At 40.3% G+C, this 26,504-nt stretch overlaps 1 protein-coding gene across 4 annotated transcripts in view; it reads right to left on the bottom strand.

Annotated features, from left to right (window-relative positions):
* LOC147865365 (sulfate transporter 1.1-like) overlaps positions 1 to 26,504 on the bottom strand; it is a 33,756-nt gene that overhangs the window by 4,574 nt on the left and 2,678 nt on the right. The window contains exons 1-9 of one of the 4 annotated variants that reach the window (XM_087318146.1): positions 6,663 to 7,512; positions 5,502 to 5,769; positions 4,947 to 5,118; positions 4,779 to 4,844; positions 4,250 to 4,363; positions 4,051 to 4,167; positions 3,837 to 3,963; positions 3,287 to 3,573; positions 264 to 454 (exon numbers count right to left, since the gene is read on the bottom strand). In XM_087318146.1, the coding sequence (XP_087174272.1) occupies positions 264 to 454; positions 3,287 to 3,573; positions 3,837 to 3,963; positions 4,051 to 4,167; positions 4,250 to 4,363; positions 4,779 to 4,844; positions 4,947 to 5,118; positions 5,502 to 5,769; positions 6,663 to 7,065 (1,745 nt within the window). In that variant the 5' untranslated portion in view covers positions 7,066 to 7,512. Of the gene's footprint in view, positions 1 to 263; positions 455 to 3,286; positions 3,574 to 3,836; positions 3,964 to 4,050; positions 4,168 to 4,249; positions 4,364 to 4,778; positions 4,845 to 4,946; positions 5,119 to 5,501; positions 5,770 to 6,662; positions 7,514 to 22,694; positions 22,859 to 22,972; positions 23,050 to 23,142; positions 23,232 to 24,284; positions 24,476 to 25,655; positions 25,943 to 26,164; positions 26,292 to 26,387 lie in introns of those variants that run through there. The other 3 variants (XM_087318148.1, XM_087318149.1, XM_087318147.1) reach the window with 3 other exon arrangements.

The following is a 26,504-nucleotide window of genomic DNA, read 5'->3' as shown; positions in this document are numbered from 1 at the left end:
CTATACCACAATTTTCATAGGTGGAGCGTGGAAGATTGTATGTGGTACAAAACTCATTGTCTAGGGTAGCAAGAGAGTTACACTCTATTGCTTCTCATGTTGAGCTCTTCCTGGTTGATTCATTGCAGTTGCAGAAACAGAAAATGCAGTTGAATTGTGGCACAAAATATTAGGCCATATGGAAACTAAATATATATTAAATAATGTTTAATAACCTACCACTGCAATGAGATGAAAACTAAAGATGGGTTCATGTGGCTTACCTTTCCCGGAGATAGTTTGCATTTGAGAAGAAGATTGCAGCATCAATTCGAATCACCAATATACCATGTTCTTTGAGAGAATCTGGATATTGCTCAATGTTTCGGTAAATACTAGTTCCAGGAATGTTTCCCAGAACTGCTGTATAGGGCCTGGTTAAATGTAACAAGATCTTGGCTATAGAGAGACAAACCTAGGAGCCAGATAGAACATGCGTTAACACCATATATCACATAAAAAATGCTATTAATAACATATATTGTAGGTCATCAACTGTTTGGAGCATACATGTGACCACACCTTAATGGAGTCCATTACACCAACAATTATTCCCTTAGCTGTAACCATACCTTAATGAAGTCCATTAGACCAAAGATTATTCCCTTAGCTGTGACCATACCTTAATGGAATCTACTACACCAAAGATCACTAACAGATAACCATGCGTTAATGGAATAAATTAGACTAGAGATGGGCCCATCTGCCTATACCCTAACTGACTCCATTAAGGTATATGCGTAAGGATACTTTAAAGATTTGAGTAAACCAAAGATCGGAAGTGGACACCCACCTTACCAGTTAGAGAGGCCAATTTTAAGACATTCACTAAAATGTTCACTTGGGCTAGGAACACTTGATCATAGGAACTTCGTACACAACTTACGGATCTTTCCAGGGTACGCAACAACCTTGATCAAAGGTCCAAATCTACCAAACGAATCGGACCTTTGGCCCCAATCACGTGCACTATCAACTTTATCCAATACATGATCTTGGATAAAGATTTTCTGTTTACTGCTTACGGAAACATCCAATGATCACACCCCACCCCTGCCACGGGAATTTATTCAGAACTTCAACCTTCCGAGAGAGAGAGAGAGAGATAGATAGATTATATTATCGTCTTCAGAGGTCAAATATTCGTAAACCTTTTCAGTCAAACAAGATATCCGATCCATTTATATAGATATATCTATTTACATATGAATATTTACGTATTCTTTGATCTCTATTTTGTAGAACCGTCATTCTTCAAACCAACCTTGCATATATCATGAAGTTACGCCCATTTTAATTGGAATTCACCTTTTCAAACCATCTTTCATATCATTACAATTATTATTTTCTTTTCTTCTAATTAGTTTATTTCAATGCCCCATAAACTATATATGCTGGTAGAGCCTTTCTTAAGGAATCAGACTATATATGATTTTGTCGATGGATATGCCAATGTAAGTTTGTTGTCTTTGGTCACCTCTCTTATGAAATGATACTTCAAGTCCGTATGGTTTATTTTCTCCAAATGGTTTGGATTCTTTGCCAAGTAGATATACAATATGCTATCACAAAATATCTTCAACTATGGCTTGCATAGTTATAGTCCTTTAAGTAAAGTCATGAAACCATAGTCCTTTCACAGCCAATGTTACCACTACAAATTCAGTATCACAGAGGCTTGCTTTTTCAATTGCCATGTGATAGTTGCTCCTGCCATGATAAAGAAAAACTAGCAATAAATCTACAAGATTCAATCTTCTCCATAGTGATTTGATTGGTCTATCCAATTGACACCTTTTACATGTTATACTATAGTTAGAGGTGTGTTTCAGATATAACACAACTCTTTGAAGTGATTTCTAATGCGTTAAACGAGGATTATGCATGAAGCAAGTGACATAATTGATCGTGAAAACAAAGATCAAGACAACAGAGGGGCACTATCTAGAAGGTGAACATGCAGCTAGACCAGAGTTGGTGGGGCTGGTGAGGTTTGCTAGTTGTTCAGTTCCAGGGAAAGGGTCGAGCCCACCAAGAACTAGAACAGTCTTCTGTTTTGTCTATGTGGTATGCTTCCTGAGCAAGTATCATATGATTGACAGGAAAATAAAGATGTCCTTGTCATGGACAATTAACCGTGTAGCCTTTACCAAAGGGTGTCTTATAATGAATGAAGCATTTATGGTGAAAAAATTCAACAGAAGTATTGTCATCCATGAGTTTGTTTACAGATAGTAAGTTTTTTACTATGCGTGGTATATAAAGAACTTCTTTGATCGCAATAAATTGCCATCAGATACTTCAATATGAGCTACATCATGGCCACGGGCATACTCAACCCCATTGTTCCAAAATATCGTCACACAAGGATTTTCTGATGACATGTAGTTTTGAAGCCATTCTACCCGTGATATAAGATGACATATTTCTCCTGTATCAAGAATCTATGTGAAAGTAGGAGCTTGGTCATTGGCAATGAAGGCCACAAAGGCAAAGAAAGAATCGTCAACAAAGGAGTCGTCAATACGAGATATCCCTACATCATTATGGATGCATTCCCTTATAAGACACAATCATGTAGAGATTTAGAAGAGGGATATTATTACAGCCATAATCTAAAGCATAGCTTTATGGTTCCATATATACCATAAAGTTGCACCCCTTATAATTGAGGTCCACCTTCTCAAACCATCATTTATATTATCATTAGTATTCCCCTTACTGGAATCCATTAGAGAAAGCTATGACCACACCTTAATACAGTCCATTAGACCAAAGATTATTCCATTAGTTAATTACCTTAATGGAGTCCATTAGACCAGAGATTATTCCATTAGTTCATTGATGGATAACCATAATGGAATAAACTAGACTAGACATAGGCCCATTAGGTAGTAGAGGCTCATCTGCCAGTAGCTCCAGTAAGGTATGGTGTCTATGCCTACTTTATACAATCGAATAAACCAAAGACAAGAGATTAACGTGCCCTACTATCTTTGGCATAGTTGAAGCTATTCAGGTATTGTTATGTCTCACTTGTTAAGATGTTTCATTGACTCAGTTAGGCTAGAAGTAGGCCCATTATCTCATGAGCAACCAGTTGTCTAGTCTAGCATAATTGACTCCACTCAGGTTAAGATGCACATATTCTCATACATCAAGCTCACAAAAAGCAAGAAAATCATAGAAGAACAGCACACTATTACAATATTCATTAAGTAGTTTCCAAATCAAGGATGATGCATACCGCAATGAGAAGGCCGACTTCAATAGAACCAAAAACAACTCCGAGGAAGGTACCAACCATGATGATGAAGTCAGGCATATCAACTCTCCAAATCTTGTACATGGCATTGTAGTCAACTAAGCCAAGAACTGCATTTATGATTATGGATGCAATGACGCAGTTGGGAGTATTGTGAAAGAGCGGTGTCGCCACTGCCAATACCAGAAGTACCATGATGGACATTACTATGTTGGACATTGGTGTCTTGCAACCAGCATTATAATTCACAGCCGATCGACTGAAGGATCCTACATGTGACATGCATGATCACCCTTCATTAGTATGATTGATGCCAGAATGATCAGACACCAAATTAGTAATGAATTTCGGAAATTTCCCAAATTCCTGGAATTGATTATATTGAAGCTTCTGACATGCATTAATAATAACAGACATGTCACTATACATGATCGCACATATGCTAATTACAAAAAGCCTTACTGTTAATTCAGTTACAAAATGCGTTACAAATAATTTAGATACAAAATGTCTTTCTAGCAACTTAGTTTACCTGTGGCAACATAGCAAGAAGTGCATGATCCAATAATATTCATTGTTCCAAAAGCTATCATCTCCTTGTTGCCATTAATGTTATAATCTCTTATAGATGCAAACGTCCTTCCTATTGCAATCCCTTCCTGCAATATATTGTCCGTTTTATTTCAATTTAGATTGCTAAAGATAATGATATATTGCCATGCTCTCAATGGGTGTGTAGTACTTACTGCAAGTGCAACAAGAGTTGCTTGAACAGCAATAACAAGAGCATGTCTAAGGATGGGACTATGAAACACAATGCGTTTGATTGATGATGGATTTATGCACTTCTCAATATGTCCTGCCTGCATAGCACAAATCAATTGTTATACACAGGTCTCTGACATCATCAACACAATGCTTTGACACAGATATAGTATAGCATACAGTGGCAACACCATGCTCATTCACATGAGTGACTTTAACGAAGAGAGTTGAAAGGATGACAGAGATGAGAGGGGCAATTGCAGATATCCAGAAAAACCTTGGCCTCTTCTTGGCCTGAGTTGAAATTTTAAAATACACAGAATTAGCAAAGCAAGTTAGTGTTTTTCTTATGTAATCATGAGATGTGATACCCAAAATTATGTAAGAATGTCAAGATTGTCAATTAATAAAGAATTTTGAAAACAAGTGCCTTGGGAAGCTTAGCTAAACATGGACTCTCAATTTAACCTATTATCCCAACCTTTGGCTCATTAGGTGAAATATAAAGGATCCCTCAATGCCATAGCACAAACATATTGTCTGTGCTTCGTAGTTATACCACTTTACTACCTATGTCCAATCATGACCTTATGAATATGCCATGTTGCCATGAATATTGGAAAGGTCAACCTCTGGGCTTATTCACTTTTTACCTCCATGTTGATGCTAATGACAAAGTGTGTACACTGAGATTACTGTTGTAACTTACGATATATCTGGTTAGTAGAAGGAATCCCAGGAAGAAGAGGCCGATTACAATCGTCTCCCAATTCCACTGTTCATGCCATTATAACATCAATAAAAGAACAAGTAGCATTGGTCTCACCAGGATTTACATCGACAAGAGATCATTTGAGAATTATAACACATGCCATACCTTGTTTGTCTGCTCAAAAACTGAATGAAGGACAGATACAATGTCGGTGTTCCTGGTAAACAATGGTATTCCAAGAAGACCTTTGAGCTGCTGAAGAGCAATGGTGAGGGCTGCACCAGCCATAAAGCCAACAATTGCAGCATAGGACAGATAATCAACAACAAAGCCAAGCCTGTGTCAAAAGCATGTCCTAAAGGTCAATTAAAGTTCAGGTTTGGGAAATTCAAAATATAAATATAGTGGTATCTTCGCAATATACACAAAAGTTACAGTTATTTTCCCATGTGACAAAGAACCCATTTTCCTTGTCCCCCTACAATGTTATAACATCATGAGCTTCCAAGGTTGAGCATACCTAGCTAGGTGAGACAGGTGGAATGGATCCCCACCACACCTATGTATGGTTAGCTGGCTTACAGACGCTCATCGCCTTTAGATCCTAATCCACAATGTGGGTATCATGGTCGGGAAAACGTGCAAGACTTCATATATGTATACACACACACATTCACAGGAAATAGAACATAATTATGTATTTAAGATACTATCAATAACCTGAAGAAGCCAAGAGTAGCCTGGAAAACTCCGGTGAAGAATGTGGCAGTGAAGATGAGGGAGAGGTAGGACTCAGTATATCCAGTGCAAGCTGCATTGATGATCTTCAAAGAGGCGGTATCACATGAGTCAGCGATGGCAGAGGGGAGAGGGAACTCCTTCGTTGCCAAGTTCCCCAAAAGGATGGACACAACAGCAACAGGGCCGATGGCAATTTCTCTCGAAACTCCCAGGATCGAGTACAGGAGAGGTGGAACAAAGCTAGTGTCTGCATTAAAATTTAGTGCAAATTACATACATGCGTGGATATGTCATGGCATATTGAGGTCTACAATCCGAAAACTCAAATGAAGATCATTTGTCACACAAACGAAGGACTCTGTTCATTATGTCAAGAACCCTCGCAATAAACCCTGCACAGCTTGAAGGGTTTGTTGGGAAGATTTCACGTCACAGATGGAGGTGAGGATTTGAACTTAAGGAGAGGATTAATGACATAACAAATGAATGATCGGTTTCATGAGAGAATTCATGCTGCGGCAGGTGAATCCAGGAGCTGTATAAACCCTGCAAAGGTTATGTAGGGTGCCATGAGAAGATTCGTGGTGCAGGGTTTCACGAGAGGATTCATTAGCGAAACTGCGAGCTGCAGAATTGAACTCAGGTGGGGGATACATGATGCACCTATGATATGAGATCGTTGGAACTTCATGAGAAACCAGGGTTTAGGGTTTAGGGTGAGGAACCAGGGTTTAGGGTTTAGAGTGAGGAACCATACTCTTCTCCAACTTAAAAATGTGATGAAATCATGACTTAACTACGTGGGAATCGGCAACTGTTCGGTTTTGGCTTAACTAATATGGCCTTGTCCCAACCAAACCGGTTAAGCGTTAACCGGTTTGGGAGGTTCCAAACTTGAACCGAACCGGCTCCTAAACCGGTATATGAACCAGTTTAGCCAAGCCGATTAAGCCATAACCGGTTCGGTTCGGCTTGAGCCATCCCAAACATAACTCAAACCAGTTATGGAAGCTCAAGCCTAAACCAAACTGAACTGCTAAAATGCCAACCCTTTAACAGTTTGGTTTCAAGCTTCAATCAAGCCGTTGTCGATTCCTACTAACTAGATATAGATGGTAGACATAAGAAGAATGGACTTACATAGGCCATATATGGGCGGCAATTTGGCGAGGTTCGCGTTGCCAATGTCCTGAGGGATGGAGAGGCTGCCAATCGTGAGGCCTGCAATTAGGTCATCCTTGAAGGTGTTGACATTATAGTCGTGGATCCAGTGGAGGATCGGGAATATGTTGGCAAGGGCAAGATAGAGAGATCTTCTTGGGCTCGTCGTCGAAGAAGAAGCACCCTTAGGAAGCTTCTGGAACGTCCCCTCTGGAAACAACATCTCTCGTACCGTGCTCTTGAATCCCTCGATGAATGTTGCCTTCTTTAGGATGTTCACTTGGTGGTAGTATTTGGCCCGCATTTCATCATTATCTGATATGCCCCCCCTTCCAGAAGTAGATATGTATTCTTCTTCTTGCATCTTCGTCGATGAACTCATTACTTGACCACGAAGAATGGTTTAGTTGAGGAGTCTCACCATGAGTGAAACACAACATTGAAACTCCATTTTCTTATGCCTATTAACACCACTGATGGGGTCCCATCCTCGTTGTTGTCGACATTAAAGCTTTCTTTGATTGCGCTCTTAATTTGGCTTAGAAGAACACTACCACCACTCTTGAAGGATTTCTTCTTTATGCGCAATCTAAGATTTGTTTTCCACACCAGATGATTTAGAAGATAGAATCCCAAATTAAGTGAAGATGATTGAATAGAGAAAGACTGCTTGACCACTCCTATGGAGAAGACTATTATACGAGAGTGTTTTGGAATTGGAAATTATTCAAGCATTGATAGAGAGGAGAAAACGTAGAGTTGAGAACCCGAGATCCAAAATGTAACATTGCTTTGTTTACCTTTTGAGAGATAGAGAGAGGGGCCTTAGCCACACAATATGTATACAACAATAATGAATGCAGAGAAGAGAGAGCATTGAATGTATCTCATGAACACACAACAATACATTTACTACATTATACATACATACTATACAAGCCACTCATTTATGTTCAAATCTAAATCATATCATATCATCTCTCTCTCTCTCTCTCTAGTACAAGTCTTGAATCTATCGGAACATTACATGTCACGTGTGTATATTGATGATGAAAATTTCACATTTAAGTAAGGATGCCCACTCTCACCAACTCTATTTAGTCTATACAAGCATTCTAGTGAATTACAACAAATAATTGACAAGTTAAGATAGGAAGAAAGCATCGAAGGAGTTACCGTTGAGAATGTAATCGTCCTATTTTTGTTCTGCATAAATAATATCGTGTTTTTTTGCAAAAACTTTAGAAGATGCACAAAATCTTGAGAGGGCATTTGGAAAAGTTTTGTGTGCATGCTTAGTTGACTATCAATAATTCTAAAGTAAAGATTACGTTTGTGAATAACCAAAATAAGGATAAATCATCCCTCAAATCAGAGATGGAATAATTTGGTATAAAAGAAAGCTCATGATGCATTAGAGAACATTTGCAATGGCAGAGAAATTAAATGGGCCTTCCCAATGGGAGGGATCTATAGATCTTTAACATCCCTAAGTTCACTTAAAAAAAGTTTGAAATTGTCAAAAAGTGTTATCTTTCAAAGTTTCTCAAAATCAATAAATAAATGTCTCTCGCCCTCTTGCTTCTTGAGAGAGAGAATATCACTTCCCATTGAGATCACAACCATTTAAAGGGGTTGTTAAGTACATTTTTAAAGTTCAAAAAATTTATTTACATTGAATCTCATACGAAGTAGGCAAAAAGATACATATATATAATACACATAGAAGCAAATTTTTGTGTCCTAGTTGGATGCATGGAATGTTTTGTTCAAAGGAAGATGGGGAGGAAGAGAAAGATGATTCCAATAAAAATGGATGTTGACGAGTATTGAGAGTTTGACTTGTGCATAAAGAGAGTGTCTAGAGAGAGAATATGGGGAGTATGTTTTTGTAGAGTAGGAGAATCTAGGGAGCATGTTTGTGAAGAGAGAGCATCTAAGAAGAGTTAGAAAGTATAGAGAGAGATGATAGAGAGTGTATGGGCATTCAAGTTCAAGTTGATGTTGATGAGTCTTGAAAGTTTGACCTTAAAATAAAGAGAGTCTAGATAGATGTTTGTGTGTGGGCAAATAAGGCAAATAGAGATAATGAGTATGTGTGGATAGATACTTTTTATTATTGTTTTCAAAGGTCAAAGTTTTCATGAATACATGTGAAAGTGAGTAGCAACTCGCAACATTCAAAAACTTTATCAATGAACGTTGCAATTGAGAGTGTAAATTGCGGTTGTGAGGGAAATTTGGCCAAGGATTGGGTTGAGTCAAATATGTTTGTGCGATAGACAAGTCTCTCAAACTTGTTTACGACAAAATGTGCATAGTTGGCTAATCTCATTGTTTGCGCCCTAACACCTTGTCTAATGTGAATGTGAACTAAGACATATGGAAGTAATGATTTCCATGGTGGACAACGAGGTGAAGTCTAACATATACATGCTCAATGAAGAGTATTGTTTTTGCGGTTAGGTGCAATGTATGTAGTATAATGTGTGAAGTGTCATCCTCCACTATTTCCCATGTAGAGGTACATTAGTAATGCAAAATACCCTTGTTCATAGAGAGAATTTTTGATACATTGTCAAGCATCCCATCTTCTTGCCCATTACCTCCTCCCTCCCAATGTCGATTGCCTAAAGGCTGCATTACATATATTATTTAGAATGGGAGGATTCCATGCTTATGTCTTGAAGCTCCACAAATCAATATTGAATGTAAAGTTCCAAGTGACACCTTATTTTTTTACCTTCCACGAGTAATAAACTTAGTTTATGCTCTCTACAGTTACTAGATTTTCTTTATGTTTTGATTCTCATATATACCATCGATTCATTGTTCTCTCTTTCACTAGCTTCATTGAATTATTGAAAAATTATTTGGTGTGAGTCATATTATGTCTTACAACTGCTTATGTTTGTGACAACTTAGAGTCAATAAGTTTAGTTTGCAAGTAGGATTTGTTGAAGAGTTGACGTTGCACACAATTCATGCGCAACATTTGATGCAATCATCTTATGAATCACAAGCCAATTAATATTGTATCTAAGCCACTCAAGCACATCAAAACCAACACACTGTAATGCCAAAGAAATTATCATGCCAAATGAGAACTCTTTTTGGATGATAAGGGAGAAGCAAGATTATTGTTTGATAGCGAACAATTGAGCAATCCTCTTTGCTAAGGATTGGCACAATAGAGGAATAGCTACAACAAATGATTAAAGTAGGAAAATGCTAGATAGAGGTGTCTAGAAGTTAGTGTATTGAAAAGACAAGCAAAACACAACTTCATATTTTGATGATTGTCTAGACAAAAATTCGAAGTGAGTCTACTTTAACCAAGAAGTTTCAAGGTTTCACATCCATTATTAAACCAATGGCACAAAATGAGAGAGAACACTCTTTGTATTCAATAGAAATAAAAAAAGGTAAGTGCGAATTACTAACTAATGACTTGGTACTTCCCCATTGGGAACCCCCCCCTTTTCAAAATCACAACTACTTCTTTAAATAGAACTTATTGGGAGCCCAAACGTTCATGAGATGAAACGTTTGTGCTTCCAAGATTTATTTAAATATTCTACTATTTTCTTTTATGTAATTGTAACGGTTGTAACACTCTCCCGCTAGTCGAGAGAGTTTCGACCTCGAAACTATTGCATAAAGGTTCCTAGGTCAGGGCTCTGGTTGTTGTAGAGGCTCAAGTAGCCATTCAAACCCTGCTTGTAGCAACGCTTCTTCAGTTACCCACGATGCTTCGGATAATGGTTTCCCTCGCCACTTGATGAAGTAGCGTCTTCTCCCTCTACGAACCTGTGTCTTCAAAAGTGCTTCAGGTTCACATCTAATAGTTGCCTCGCGCCCCCATGTTTCATCTGGGTGGAAACGTTTTAGCAGGCTAACATGAAAAACATCATGTATCTTGGAAGCCTCCGGAAGTTGTAATTTGTAGGATACATTATTGAGTTGTTTGACCACCTTGTATGGTCCATAGAACCTATGGTTAAACTTGGGCGTGAGGCCCTGAAGTAATGGCCAACTAGCCGAATTGACAAGTACTAAATCCCCTGGGTAAAACTCCACGTGTTCCCGTTTCTTATTGACACGATTGATCATCTGTGACTTTGTTTTTATGAGATGATCTTGTGCTGCTTGCATCCGGTCCTTCCACTCCTCCAAAAAACGAGACACATCCAATTCCTCTACTTGTGTCTTCTTATTTGTATGCAATAAAGCAATCGGTGTGAGGACTTCTTTACCTGTGGCGAGCTCGAATGGAGAGAATCCCGTTGATGAATGGATTGCAGCATTGTAACAAAATTCGAGCATGTCGATGTGTTCCACCCAGTCCGTCTGATCCGCTTTGACATAACATCGAATGTAGTCCTCGATGCCTTGATTGAGTCGCTCAGTTTGCCCGTCTGTTTGCGGATGTGCGGATGATGACATACAGAGCTGTGTGCCTAGAATCCGAAACAATTCTTGCCAAAATCCACTAGTGAACCTTGGATCCCTATCTGATACTATGATTTCTGGCAGCCCGTGATACTTAAAAACATGTTTAAAAAACAAGTGTGCTACATGTTGCGCTGTTAGAGGTGGCTTTGCCGGCACGAAGTGAGCTTGTTTAGAAAAAAAATCCACAATGACCATAAGGATGCAAAACCCCTTGGATGAGGGTAAATCAATTATAAAATCCATGCTTATTACATCCCATGGACGGGATGGTACCGACATCTGTTGCAGTAGTCCGAGCGCTTTTCCTCGCCTAGCTTTCACGGCTTGACATACCTGGCATGAACGTATATAGTCAATGATCTCATGTTCCATTCTTGGCCACACGAAGAACTTTTTAACAGCTTTTAATGTGCGCTTTTGTCCCCCATGCCCGGCCATGTGGCAATCATGTAATTCCCTTAGTATCTTTGCCTTTAGTGATATATTATTCGGGATTACTATTTTATCATCACTCCACAATAAGCCGTCCTGAAACTTGTACATTCCATGAGTTATGCTCCCATTCATGACTTTGGTTACTAATTCGCGCATCTCTGCATCCTCTGTTTGTGCTTGTCGTACTTCATCTATCCATCCTTGAGCCGAGATGACAGAAATATGGAGGATGTGTGGCAATCGACTTAATGCATCAGGTAATGTATGCAACTTGCCTTTTTTATGTACAATCTCCAAATCAAATTCTGCTAACATATCTTGCCATCTCATTTGTTTTGCTGAAAGTCGTGGTTGTGTCAGAAAGTATTGCAAGGAGATGTTGTCGGTCACTACTCGTGTAAATTTATCTTGTACGTAGTGCCGCCACTTCCGAAGTGCATAAACTATTGCCAACATTTCCTTCTCGTGTGTGGGCCACCGACTTTCTATCGCTGAAAACTTTTTTGACTCATAGGCAATCGGATGACCATCCTATTAGAAATATTGAGAATCGAGTAGATAGGTATATAGAGTTACAACTGCAGAGATGGATATATGAAAACAAAATTTCTATTACATATGAGAGTAGTTCAAAAATGGTAGTTTTCCCATGCGCTCACACCTTAGAGCTTAGATAGGATATGGACCGGCTCACTACAAAATTAGTGGGGACTAATGATCAATCTGACCACTGTGTGAGAAAAGTGACTTATAATCTATGTTTGGTCTTAGTATAAATGTGCAAGTCAGTTGACAGTAGTGGAGATATTCCTTTTTTGTCAACTGACTTGTCATTTAATATGACCCAACTCCCTAGGTACAGGCTAGTGCTAGATAATACTTATCTTGAAGTCAATGACGCATACTTCAAGACTAAGTACATCGTAACTTGCCCACAAAATATTCTAGCTGACTTGATTAGCCAATCCTTTTATCTATTTCTCTCTTTCCTAAATATATTGTGTCCTACGCATCTACGGTTTCCTAGATTAACACCTTATCGACCCATATGGTCGAGTTGCACACTAGCCGCTCCTCATTTGGGGCGCTATCACAAAATGTGCACTCTAAGAGCACATATGGGGATAGATTTACAACTTGGGGCTGATCATTGATTATATCTAACACGCCCCCTCAATGATCAACCCATTGAGTTCACTTGGAATTGGGCCAACACCTAGTCGTCGAAGGTGTTGTTGCAACTGTTCTGCTCCAAGCGCCTTTGTGAAGATATCTGCAGCATTTTCTGATGTTGGACAGTACTCAAGCTCCACAATCTCATCATTTATTAGCTCCCGCACATAGTGATATTGAATCTCTATGTGTTTAGTACGTGCATGAAATACGGGGTTCTTGGCAATGGCCATGCAACTCTGATTGTCACACCTCAATACCGTTGCCGTCCTTATTGGGACTGCCACATCCATAAGGATTCTTCTTAGCCAAACTACCTCGCATGCCGCTATGCATGCTGCTTTGTATTCTGCCTCCGTTGAAGATAGTGCCAATGTTGGTTGTTTTTTACTACTCCATGAAACAGCTCCAGATCCTATTGAAAAACAATATCCAGAAACTGATTTTCTGGAATCACTATCTCCAGCCCAATCGGAGTCGCAATATCCACTAAGTTGGTCAATTGTTGGCTTGTAGAAGATTCCATAATTTAAAGTACCCACAATGTACTTTAATACACGTAGGGCAGCTTTCCAATGAGTCTCCTTCGGCTTGTTGCTGAATCGACTCACCACATTGACTGCAAAACAAATATCCGGCCTAGTGTTGCATAGGAAAATTAGACTTCCTACTAGTTGTCTATACTTCCTTATGTCAACCATTGGTGATGAGTCTTCTTGGGATAGCTTGCAGTTTGACTCCATTGGAGTCGACTTCGACTTGCTGTCCATCATCCCGAAGGTCTTCAAGATCTCTGTTGCATACTTTCTTTGTGACATGAAGATGCCGACCGAGGTTTGCCAAACCTCAATTCCAAGGAAGTAGTGTAGAATCCCCAAGTCTGTCATTTCAAACTCAGTTTTCAAACACTCTTGTGTTTGGCCAATGCACTCTTCATGGTCACCAGTAAGTACTAGATCATCCACGTAAATGATAATGATGACTTGTTTCCCGTCCTTCATTTTGACATACATACTTGCATCCGAAGCACATTGCTTAAAGTCGATTGATCGTAAGAAGCTGTCTATCCTCTTGTTCCAAGCTCTTGGTGCTTGCTTTAGACCATATAGTGCCTTCTTCAGCTTGCAAACTTTGTTTTCTGAATTCGGTATCTCAAACCCCGGTGGTTGTGTCACATATACCTCCTCCTTGAGATGCCCATTCAGAAATGCTGATTTGACATCCATTTGATAAATCAGCCATCCTCTTGAAGCAGCCAACGCTATGACCATTCGAATTGTTGTCATGCGAGCTGTCGGGGCAAATGTTTCTTGTACATCGAACCCTTCAATTTGGGAGTATCCTTGCGCTACTAGCCTGGCCTTGAATTTCTCCAAAGAGCCATCAGCTTTATACTTTACTTTCCATACCCACTTCGTGCCTATCACCTTCTTCTTTGTTGGCCTCTCTACCAACTCCCATGTGTCATTTTTCATGATGCTATCATATTCTGATATCATCGCCTCTTTCCACTTCGGGTCGGCCATAGCTTCCTCCACCGAGGTCGGCTCACTCACTGAGCCTATGATGTCCACCATCAGAGCCATGTTGACAATGTGGTCAGAGGTTCTTCCTTGCTCCTGTATTCTTCTTGATCTTCGTAATCCATCAGTTGAAGTTTCAGGAAACTCAACTTTAGGAGTATGATCATTGAAGAGTTGTTGAGCCCACTTAGGTATTTTCTTTACGTGTGGGACTGGCATAGGCTGAACTAGTGAACCATTACCATTAGATGGTTCAGCTTCCTTTTTTGGATAATGGGTCGGGATTGGGTAAAATACTTCTTCAGTTGATGAGATAACTTGAGAATCGTTGTTCTCAGCTAGCTGTGGTTGTTCCTCATCGAACACCACATCGCGGCTTGTCAATATCTTTCTTGCCTCTGGATCGTAGAGTTGATAGGCCTTTGACTCTTCACTATATCCGAGAAAGATACACTTTTTGCTTTTAGCATCCAACTTCTTTCTGCTCACATTTGGAATATGTGCGTAGCACATACACCCAAAGGTTCTGAAGTGCAGCACTGAAGGTTTCTTGCCTGAATAAGCTTCTTGGGGTGTTTTCCCTTGAAGTGCCTTCGTGTAGCTCCGATTGAGGATGTAAACTGCTGTGTTCACTGCTTCAGCCCAGAATGGGTCGGGCAGCGCTTGTGCCTTCAACATACACCTAGCCATCTCGACAACTGTTCGATTTCGACGTTCGACAACGCCATTTTGTTGTGGGGTGTAGGCAGTTGTAAGTTGGCGCTTAATTCCATGCTCTTTGCAATACTCACAGAATTCTATTGATAAGAATTCTCCACCTCGATCAGAGCGTAGCTCCTTCACTAACTTTCCAGACTCTCGCTCGACAAACTTATGCCATCTTTTGAAGATTTTAAAAGCTTCAGCCTTCTCCCGAAGGAAGTAAACCCACATCTTTCTGCTGAAGTCGTCGACTATTAGCATATAGTAGAGAGATCCACCCATTGCAGGAGTCACCATTTTTCCAGAGAGGTCAATGTGTATTAGCTGTAGAGGAGTCTTTGCCCGATTTTGACTCTCTTTTGGAATGGCTGATCTTTGATGCTTGCCCATCATACAAGCATCACAAACATGACTTAAGTCAGATAGGGTTGGCAACCCAACTACCATATTCGACTTCTTCATCTCCTTCAACACAGCAACGTTGAGATGCCCAAATCTCTCATGCCATTGCTTTGTGTTGGTACTTGTGCTGTGGTCAGTAGAAATGGTAAACGCGCTCAGCTCATAGAGATTGTTGCGCCTCACCCCTATTCCTACAACCTTGCCAGCAGAATCTGTTATTTCTGCACCCAACTTCTTGAATCGAACATCAAGACCCTTGTCAGTCAGTGCAGAAATGGACAGTAGATTCTTCTTCAGATCTGGCACGTACAACACTTGAGAGAGATGCTTTGTCCCACCGGTCGTTGCTTTGAGGGAGACGGTTCCGGTTCCTTTGGCCGGACATCGAGCATTGTTCCCGACCACAACATTGATGGGCTCTTGTAGAGGTGTCCAAGAACTGTACCAGTCACGATTACTGGTCATATGTCGGGATGCTCCACTATCGAGAATCCAAGACTCATCAACAACTTGAGTGTCAACTGAAGAACACACTTCTTCAGTTGCGACCCATAACTCAAGTTCATCTACGACATTGTTAGCGGACTCGGGCTCTCTCCAAGAAGTCTTATTAGAACCATTCTTCTCATCCGCCATCTTCTTTCGACAATCCTTGATTGTGTGACCCTTCTTGTCACAGTAGAAACACGATCCATTGAACTTCTTCTTCTTCGGTATCCTATTCGCATTGTTTGAATTGGATGCCCCTTCACCCTTAGTCCTAGAGACAAATGCTGAATCTTCCCTTTCTTCTCTTGTCTTCAGCCGAAGCTCCTCTTCAAGCAGCATTGCACTTAGTTCATCAAATTTTAAAGGAGTGGGTCGAACCTGAGTGTTCAATGCTGTCACAATGCCATCATACTTGAAAGGAAGTACTCGAATGCACCGACGAGCCATATCCTCTTGAGAGACGACTACTCCAACAGCCGCCAGCTGATCTTGAAGATCCTTAATCCTTTTTACAAAGGATTCTACTTTCTCTCCATCAGCAAGCTTCTCTGCAGCAAGCTGATTTTCGAGGTTTTGTATCCTTGTATAATTTCTGGTCTCATACTGGCTGGCCAATATGCTCCAAGCTTCATGTGCCCTAGTTGTATGTTGCACTAGTGTTAGTACGGAGTCACATACACCAGTGACTATGGTACATAGCGCATCAACATTCCTTCTCTTCCAGGCTCGAAGTAGATCAACATTTGGAGGAATTGATGTGGTAGGGTGTGCAGGGTCAAAGGTTGCCATGGGCTCAGGGTCTCCCCCTGTGGGTCCCATGATTGTTTCCAACAACTCGTAGGAATCCAAAATGGCAGACATTTTGAACTTCCATAGAGTGTAGTTGGTTCCATCTAGCTTTCCATCAGACAATGGAGGTGGGCGAATGCGCAATGGAGCAGCTGCAACATTCGTGGACAAGGCCATTGATACTCTGTCTCTCTCTCTCTGTCTCTCTCTATTTCTCTCTGTTGCTAGACAGCAACTACCCGTATATACCTAATCTAGATCAACCTCTTCGCTCTGATACCATATTAGAAATATTGAGAATCGAGTAGATAGGTATATAGAGTTACAACTGCAGAGATGGATATATGAAAACAAAATTTCTATTACATATGAGAGTAGTTCAAAAATGGTAGTTTTCCCATGCGCTCACACCTTAGAGCTTAGATAGGATATGGACCGGCTCACTACAAAATTAGTGGGGACTAATGATCAATCTGACCACTGTGTGAGAAAAGTGACTTATAATCTATGTTTGGTCTTAGTATAAATGTGCAAGTCAGTTGACAGTAGTGGAGATATTCCTTTTTTGTCAACTGACTTGTCATTTAATATGACCCAACTCCCTAGGTACAGGCTAGTGCTAGATAATACTTATCTTGAAGTCAATGACGCATACTTCAAGACTAAGTACATCGTAACTTGCCCACAAAATATTCTAGCTGACTTGATTAGCCAATCCTTTTATCTATTTCTCTCTTTCCTAAATATATTGTGTCCTACGCATCTACGGTTTCCTAGATTAACACCTTATCGACCCATATGGTCGAGTTGCACACTAGCCGCTCCTCATTTGGGGCGCTATCACAAAATGTGCACTCTAAGAGCACATATGGGGATAGATTTACAACTTGGGGCTGATCATTGATTATATCTAACACCTGCATAAGCACAGCCCCATAAGCAAAATCAGAAGCATCAGTGTGAATTTCAAATGGTTTTGAAAAGTCCGGGAGTTGAAGAACCGGTTGCACACACACTGCCTTCTTCAATTGATCGAAGGCATGTTGTTCACGTTCAGACCAACTGAATGTTTGTGAGCCTTTGATGAGATTCGTCAGTGGGGTTGCGATTTGACTGAAGTTTTTAATAAATCTTCTCACATACTGGACGAAGCCTATGAATTGCTGCACTTCGAGGACTTTGGTGGGTCGTGGCCAATCTTGAACTGCTTTCACCTTGGCCGGATCCATCTTGAGCCCTTCTCTTCCTATTCGAAATCCTAAGAATTCAAGCTCCTCCATAGCGAACTCACACTTCTCAGGTTTTGCGTATAACTGATGCTCCCGTAATCGTTGTAGCACATTGGTGACATGTTGTTTATGTTCCTCAAAAGTCTTACTGAAAATTAACAAATCATCAATGTAAATTATCAAAAATTTATCCAAATAATCCCTAAAAATTTCATTTCCGAGCCTACAGAATGTTCCGGGTGCTCCTGTCAAACCGAAACTCATCACCAGCCATTCAAAACTGCCATATCTCGTCCTAAATGTTGTCTTCTCAATATCCTCCGTAGCTACGCGGATTTGATGATACCCTGATCTGAGATCTATGCGAGAGAAATAACGGGCTCCTTGTAGTTGATCCAAGAGGTCGGAAATCAAAGGTAATGGGTATTTATTTTTTATGGTGATTTTGTTGAGAGACCTGTAATCCATGCACATGCGCAATGTCCCATCCTTCTTTGCCACAAAAATGACGGGCGCACCATAAGGTGATTGGCTTGTTCTGATGAACCCACATGCTTCTAATTTTTGTAATTGTTGTTTTAGCTCTGCTAATTGAGTAGCATTCATTCGGTAAGGAGCTTTTACAGGTGGTATGCTTCCGGGAATGGTTGGGATTTTATGATCGATTGACCTTTGTGGCAGAAGAGTTTTGGGTAGCTCCGCTGTTAAGACATCCTTGTATTGCTCTAATATTTCCTTCATATTTTCTGCCCTTAGTTCTTCCTTCCTCACTGTTGTTGATGCTTGCAGGGCCGTGCAAAGAAAGAGTTGGTTGCCCTTCTTTAAGACTCGATTTGCCACCTTTCCCGTGCAAAGTTTTGCGGTCACGGTTGTCGCCTTTGCCTTTGCATTTCTCCTATGCATGTTTACAATGATGCCTCCCTTCCCATCTTCATTATCTAGTAACACCTTATCTACCTTTTTCCCGAATTGGTTGATGACGTACTTATCCACCCATTCTAGCCCTAAGATCACCTCGCACCCATCCATGTCAACCGCTAGAAAAGGTGTTCGCCCCTTCCATTCTCCCGCTTCAATCAAGACATTGGCTGCTAATGAACACTTATTAGTGTATCCCTGTACAAAACTCACAGAGAGGTTGGTTAAAGGTTGCAATTTTAATCCCCACTTCTTCGCGCATTCAGGTGTTATGAAGTTGTGTGTTGCACCGTTGTCTACCATTGCCTCACAACTATGCCCATTAATTTTTACGTTGAGAAAGAGATTACTTGTGTTATTGAGTTTGACTGTGAGACAGGTAGGCCAGGCGGTGGCAGCTCCTGCACGTACAACGACTTCTTCATCTTCTTCCTCATATTGCGCTGCTATTGCTTGTATGTCTTGCTCGGAACCTTCCTTGAGCTCTGTTAACTCGAGTTGTGAGGTGGCTGCCCGCACCGTGAGTTGCTTCTTTTTTGGACAATTGGATGCCAAGTGAGGGCCTCCACACTCAAAACAGCCTCTTCTAATTAGTGGGGTTCGTTGTGTTGAAGTAGAAATGGGACTCCCCGGCTGTCCTCCTCCTCCCCCGCTATTTGTCCAGCTCGATCTAATTGGATCCCCTCGTGTTGTTCCTCTTCCTATCGAACTAGTGGTAGCCAGGCGGTGGCGGCTCCTGCACGTACAACGACTTCTTCATCTTCTTCCTCATATTGCGCTGCTATTGCTTGTATGTCTTGCTCGGAACCTTCCTTGAGCTCTGTTAACTCGAGTTGTGAGGTGGCTGCCCGCACCGTGAGTTGCTTCTTTTTTGGACAATTGGATGCCAAGTGAGGGCCTCCACACTCAAAACAACCTCTTCTAATTAGTGGGGTTCGTTGTGTTGAAGTAGAAATGGGACTCCCCGGCTGTCCTCCTCCTCCCCCGCTATTTGTCCAGCTCGATCTAATTGGATCCCCTCGTGTTGTTCCTCTTCCTATCGAACTAGTGGTAGTCGTCCACCCACGATTGTTGGATGTACTTCCTAGATTGTTGTGGAAAGGTCGGGAGCTCCCTTCTATGTCTCCTATCCTCTCTGCCACCCTCATGGCTTCCTCACAAGTTTGAGGGTTCATCTTTTCTACCTCTATCCTGATCCGAGGCTTCAATCCAACTAGGAACCCGTGGAGTTTGGTTATTTGATGAAGATGCGGCAGCTGCAATGTCACTTGGCGATACCTCTCAATGTACATGGTGAGTTGCCCTTCCCCTTGTCTCAACATCCTCCATTCATCCATGATGCGGAGATGTTCATTTTGTGGTATGAAATAATGACGCAATTCCCGCTTAAACTCTGTCCAAGGCGTGAACTCAAACACGCTTTCCCCCGACATGTACCAATTTTGTGCTGGTCCATCCAAAAAACACGCGGAGACCATCACCCACAAGTCGGGTTCTACTTGACTTTGGACGAGGAATAGTTCGGTTTCTCTTATCCATCTTGTAAGTACCACCGAGTTCCTCTCCCCCATGTACATTTTTGGTTTGATAGGTTTAAATGATCCCAAGTTGTGGCGGCGGTTCTCGGCATTCCCGACTTCCAGCCTCTGCACCATCTCCTCCAAACGCCCTGGTCCTCCTTCCGTGGGCCTTCTCCCTTGCGGCCCCGATTCCTCTTCTTCTCTCTCCCATCTTTGATCTTCCATATTGAACCTTCCATTCTCTAATTCGGTGGCCTCTTGGTCTCCTCGATCTAGGGCTATCTCCCCTAATGGAGTGTCTCCTTCGTTCCCTAGCTCTCCCAAGTTGATCCCTCTTCTTCGCCTTCTTCCCGCCATTGGTTAGATAAAAGAGAGAGAGAAAAAAAAAAATAGTCTACTATCTTTGTGGTTACCTTGACTCCTCTCGTGGTGTCGTGTGCCACTTCTTCAATCTCTTCTTGCTGGAATGGCTTGCCAATCCTTATCTTGCTTTGATACCAAGTATTAAACCAATGGCACAAAATGAGAGAGAACACTCTTTGTATTCAATAGAAATAAAAAAAGGTAAGTGCGAATTACTAACTAATGACTTGGTACTTCCCCATTGGGAACCCCCCCCTTTTCAAAATCACAACTACTTCTTTAAATAGAACTTATTGGGAGCCCAAACGTTCATGAGATGAAACGTTTGTGCTTCCAAGATTTATTTAAATATTCTACTATTTTCTTTTATGTAATTGTAACGGTTGTAACATCCATATTGATGTGATTAAATATGGCATCAAATACCTTAATATATTTCTTGGTGTACATTAATATTGTGGAGATAAAAGAACTTTTTTTTACAACGTATACCCATCATAATAGGGATAAATTGTCCCACAGTCCATGGGTACCTAGAAAATTATTAGACTATAGAAAGAATTACAAATGTCCTTTAAGAGGGCAAAACGATCCATAAGAATGAACAAGAGGTTATATTTTAAAATGTTATTTCATCTAAGTAAATGTAACTATTTTTGGAAAAAAGGAAGTCAATGTAACTATATAAAAGGTAAATAAATATAATAGTTGACTAAAGAATCTCGTTATCTATAGCATTGTCTTGCTATAACTTTTAATTGTTCGGGAATTTAATGATATGTATTCCAATTTCCAACTTTGTGCTAACATGTAGTTGCATGGGTTAATTCATACTTCCACTCCTCACAAGGAAATAATATTTATGTGCATGATTCTGTGAATCTATTGTAGGACAATATATTATATGGCCCTTGCATGTTTGTCACTCCAATATTTCAAATGATAAAAACTTAGTTTATATGAAGGTGTTCATCGGGGATATTCACATCAACACTCCCAATGATGGTACACCCCTTTTCTCTTTCTTCTATGCGATATCAATAAAATGGGTTGTTTTCATGGGCCAAAATTTGGTCTTGGAAGATGTTAATCTTTCGCTCTCTAGTGAAAACACACTTATATTAATAAATGCATGTGACCAAAACTACAATGGTACTACAATTAATTTGTGCCATTGCTACATAGCTAGTGGGTCATGTGGAATCATCAATAGGCAAGCAAGCATGACAATTCACCGAATGCTAAGTATTTGCCAAATGTCTCATCTCCAATGTTGCAGTCCATGTATCTATAGAATGAACTCATCAAATAGAGGGACTTGACTTCTAGAAACTCTTTGCAACCATACATCACATTGATACCTAAAACTAACAAACATTTTTTGCATATTATTATTGAACCTTATATTGATTGCCTTTGCATGGAAGATCATGAACCTTCTTCTTTGATGGTCCGAGAAACAAGGGATGTTTCGGATGGGATTGGAGAGAAGAGTAAGTCATATAAACACCCCAATGCTCGGTCTCTCACACACACAAAGAACAATCTCCACCGAACCAGTCTTTTATTAATAGTAGTATTGAGGGATGGTTGAAACAATATATTGCATTTGTTGTAAGTACTCGGGGAACATATATATGAGACTTTAACGTTCTCAATGACCGCACGATTAAGAACACGAAAGAGCCTAAAGAGGAAGGGATAGCCTCCGGAGAACCTTTGAGATTCTTCTTATAAAGCTTCTTGTTTTCGAGAGCTCGAATCTCCACGATTCAATTCCTATGGACGGAAAATAAATTTGTATACTCTGCATTCTCGACCGATCCGAGAACCTCGAACCTCTTGCTTTTGCCATGGCCCCATTGGATCAAAGGCTCTCTTGTTTTGCTGATATGGGGGGCCATTCAGTGTCTGCTACTTACTTACTACAAAGGCTTTTAAAACCCTAAAACCTAGATTGATCTAGTTATCTCACATTTCCGTGACACTGTAGGTTGGGATGCCTACTGTGTCTTGTCTGCACATATGACCTAAAGTGGGTGAAATCGAAGCTTGGAGCAGCATACTTGAACTGCTTCCCCAACTGTGAAGAAGAACCACTCCCTCCCCACCAAGTCCATGTACCCTGCTTCCTCCAACTTTCGAGCCACTCCCCCTCCTGGGTTCGCAAATGCAAGCTGTCATTGAGGTAAAAAAACAAAAATGGAAGGTAGTTTTAGCATCATTAACCTGCAATTATTGTGGTCTCAATTCATACAATAAATAATAAGATTACCCCTTTATGCTTCTACCTGAATCTTTCTGTTGGTGAGATTTGTGACAAGATCCTCCAAGGATCGGATGCCTGTTGTGTCTATGTTTGCCACGGCTACAAATTATATATAAATTCCATTTCATCATATTTCACACTAAATCAACTCAAAAAGTTTTCGATATGTGTAAAGAGGAAGAGGTTTCTCACATGACAAATCGATGACAAGAAATTGTATTGGAACTGGGTTAATTTCCTTAATTATCTTCACAGTTTCTTCTTCCACCCATCTCAAGATCCTGGAATTGATTCAATGTAATTAAAATATCTTCTGCAATCAGATATTAATCAACTCATGCCATGTTACTTCGTGACGGAAGTGTATCCTTTTCTTTTAATGGGGGTGGAGGACTAACGTAATCTGAGAGCAAGTCAGGTATTTGAACTCTTGCTACATTATTACCTGCATCAGTTTGTGTTAGCCTTTAGGATCACTAAGAAATGAAGGTTTCTTATGTTGTAGTTTGTCAGAATGTATTGTAAAGTTACTTTTTTTGAGGTTGTAGAGTCATGCGGAATGCAATGACAATGTCACACGCTACTGATTTCTTCCATAGCTCTTTATCTCCATTAACAATGTGCTGAGGAGCCGCTATAGAGCAAGCAAAATAATGCCAACAACAAAGGAGATCACTCACATGGGCCATATATCATCACTGAATTATAGAGATAGTTGCCTGCCATGTCTGATTCTGATGAGGATACCTACATGAGCTCGTTAAACTTAGTATAGTGTCATTTCACTGCACCAACCATCCGAGGATACAAAGTCCAGTGATCACTACTCTCATACTTATTAGCTATGGACTTGATGCAACCTTATCAGACCTCACTATTGATCCAAGCCGAGTAATGGCTATCCTACAACAACTGCAACTCAGAATATCATGCTCCGAGATTCCACGCATAATCTCTATTCAGTCATGTCTACTGTGTAGAATCGTGGCCCCACCTAACCAGTCTCTCTCTGTCTCTCTCACTTATCTTTATGTCGCAACTTCGTGGACCTGATCCAATCCGCTCATTTCATCAAATTTGAATCTGAATCTGAATCCAAATCCAAGTCATGAATCCTCAATCTCATCCAATCCACATACTCTCCTCCAACTTACACTCTACGATGAGTTGCGCGGCAAACAGTTAGCGGCAAGATTTCCAATTGTGCTCAATATCTAAGAATCTATGGCTTCTAGAGAAAATGCCCAAACCACTAGACAACTATGTATTAAATAATGGTTAATAACCTACCATTGTAATGAGAGGAAAACTACAGATGTGTTCATATGCCTTACCTTTCCCGAAGGTAGTTTGCATTGGAGAAGTAGATTGCAGCATCAATTCGAATAATCAATATACCATGTTCTTTCAGGGAATCCGGATACTGCTCAATGTTTCGATAAATACTAGTTCCGGGAACATTTCCCAACACTGCTGTATGGGGCCTGGTTGCATGTAGCAAGATCCTGGCTACAGAGAGACAGACCTAGGGGCCAAAAAGAACATGAGTTAACACCATATATCCTATAAAAAATACTGTTAATATACATATTATAGGTCCTCGGACTGTTACAAGCATATGTGTGATCATACCGTAATGTAGTTAAGTAGACCAAAGATTATTCCCTTAGCCATGATCATATCTTAATGGAGTCCATTAGACCACAGATTATTCTATTAGCTCATTAACGGTTAATGATGCATTAATGAAATCAACTAGACTAGGGATAGGCCTATTAAGTAGTGGAAACCCATCTGCTTGCAGGCTAACTGGCTGCATTATTGATGTATGATGCATAAGCATACTCTACAGAGTCAAGTAGACCTGAGACAGGACATTAGCTCCTCTTTAGGGATATAAAAAGTGACATAGATAGGACATTAGCTGCTCTTTAGAGGGTATAGAAGAGACACAGATAAGACATTAGCTCCTTCTAGGGGTATAAAAGAGACCTAGAAGACAGTAAAATATCCCTACATCATTATTGTTGCATTCGACATAAAATGCATGATAAGTGGGGCCTTAATTACTTATGAAGTCTTTTTCCTTGATCACCATAATTTTTGTATGCCCAGTTGTTTGACAATTTTTACAAAAACATTGAAGGAACCCAGATTTAGATTCATTTGATTTAGAACTGCTATAGTCGAATCTTGAATATGTTGATTGTTTTGGGCTTATTATTGAACTTGTTATTATGTTTTGAAGGTGTTGTGATTTCAGAAGGTTGATGTAAAAGTTGGATTGAGAGGGGAAGGGCTGTTACATATATGAAGGATGTTTTCTTGTGAGATAGATGCACTAGTGTAGGAACACTTATATTGATCAAAGTTGATTTTGAACGTATAATTGGCTACCATGATGGGAATACAGCAGCAATCAGAAGGGCGGACTAGCACAGAGTTTGGGAAACTAAGGCCTAAGAGGATGACATCATCTTGTTTAAAGCCTCCAAATTTCATGAACTTATCAATATCACCATTTTCATTTATATTCATATCAACGAAATTCTTTGAATTTGCTACTTGAGACATAGCCTCAATATGGAGGTAGTTAGGATTGAAGTTAGATCCATCCGACAAAAAGCAAGAAAATCATAGAAGACAAGCACACAACTACGATCAATATTTATGTGATAGTTCCTGAATCAAAGGACAATGCATACCGCAATGAGAAGGCCGACTTCAATAGAACCAAAAACAACGCCAAGGAATGCACAAACCATGATGATGAAGTCGGCCATATCAACTCTCCATATCTTATACATGGCATTGTAGTCAAAGAGGCCAAGAACCGCATTTATGATTATGGATGCCAGGATGCAGTTAGGAGTATTGTGAAATAGAGGTGTTGCCACTGCTAGTACCAGAAGTACCAGGATGGACATTATTATGTTGGTCATTGGTGTCTTGCAACCAGCATTATAATTCACGGCTGATCGTGAGAAGGATCCTACATGTGACATGTTCGCCCTTCATTAGTATTATCGATGCCATAATGATCACACAGCAAATTGATTATGAGCATATGCATAAACATACGTTAATGGAGCTAACTGGCCTTTCTCTATATATGATTATGCATCTGTTAACTACAATACGCCTTACCAGCAATTCAGTTACAAAATGTGCTACAAATTTGGCTACAAAATGTCTTTTTAGAAACTTAGTTTACCAGTGGCAACATAGCAAGACGTGCAAGATCCAACAATGTTCATTGCTCCAAAAGCTATCACCTCCTTGTTAGCGTCGATGTTATAATCTCTTATGAATGCGAAAGTCCTTCCTATTGCAATCCCCTCCTGTGATATATATATATATCCATTTTGTTCTAATTTAGTTTGTTAAAGATAGTGCTAGTAATGTCTTGCTCTCCATCTCCAAGGGATAGTACTTACTGTGAGTGCAACAAGCGTTGCTTGAACAGCAATAACAAGGGCATGCTTAAGGATGGAGCCATGAAACATAAACTGTTTAATCGATGGCGGATTTATGTGCCCATCAATATTTCCAAC

The sequence above is a fragment of the Azolla caroliniana genome, unplaced genomic scaffold, assembly GCF_043228905.1.
Source record: "Azolla caroliniana isolate FFs.n. ecotype wild unplaced genomic scaffold, voAzoCaro1.0.p SCAF_4, whole genome shotgun sequence".
NCBI lineage: Eukaryota > Viridiplantae > Streptophyta > Polypodiopsida > Salviniales > Salviniaceae > Azolla > Azolla caroliniana.
The sequence above is the reverse complement of the archived record's forward strand: the minus strand, read 5'-3'. Positions and strand labels throughout refer to the sequence as shown.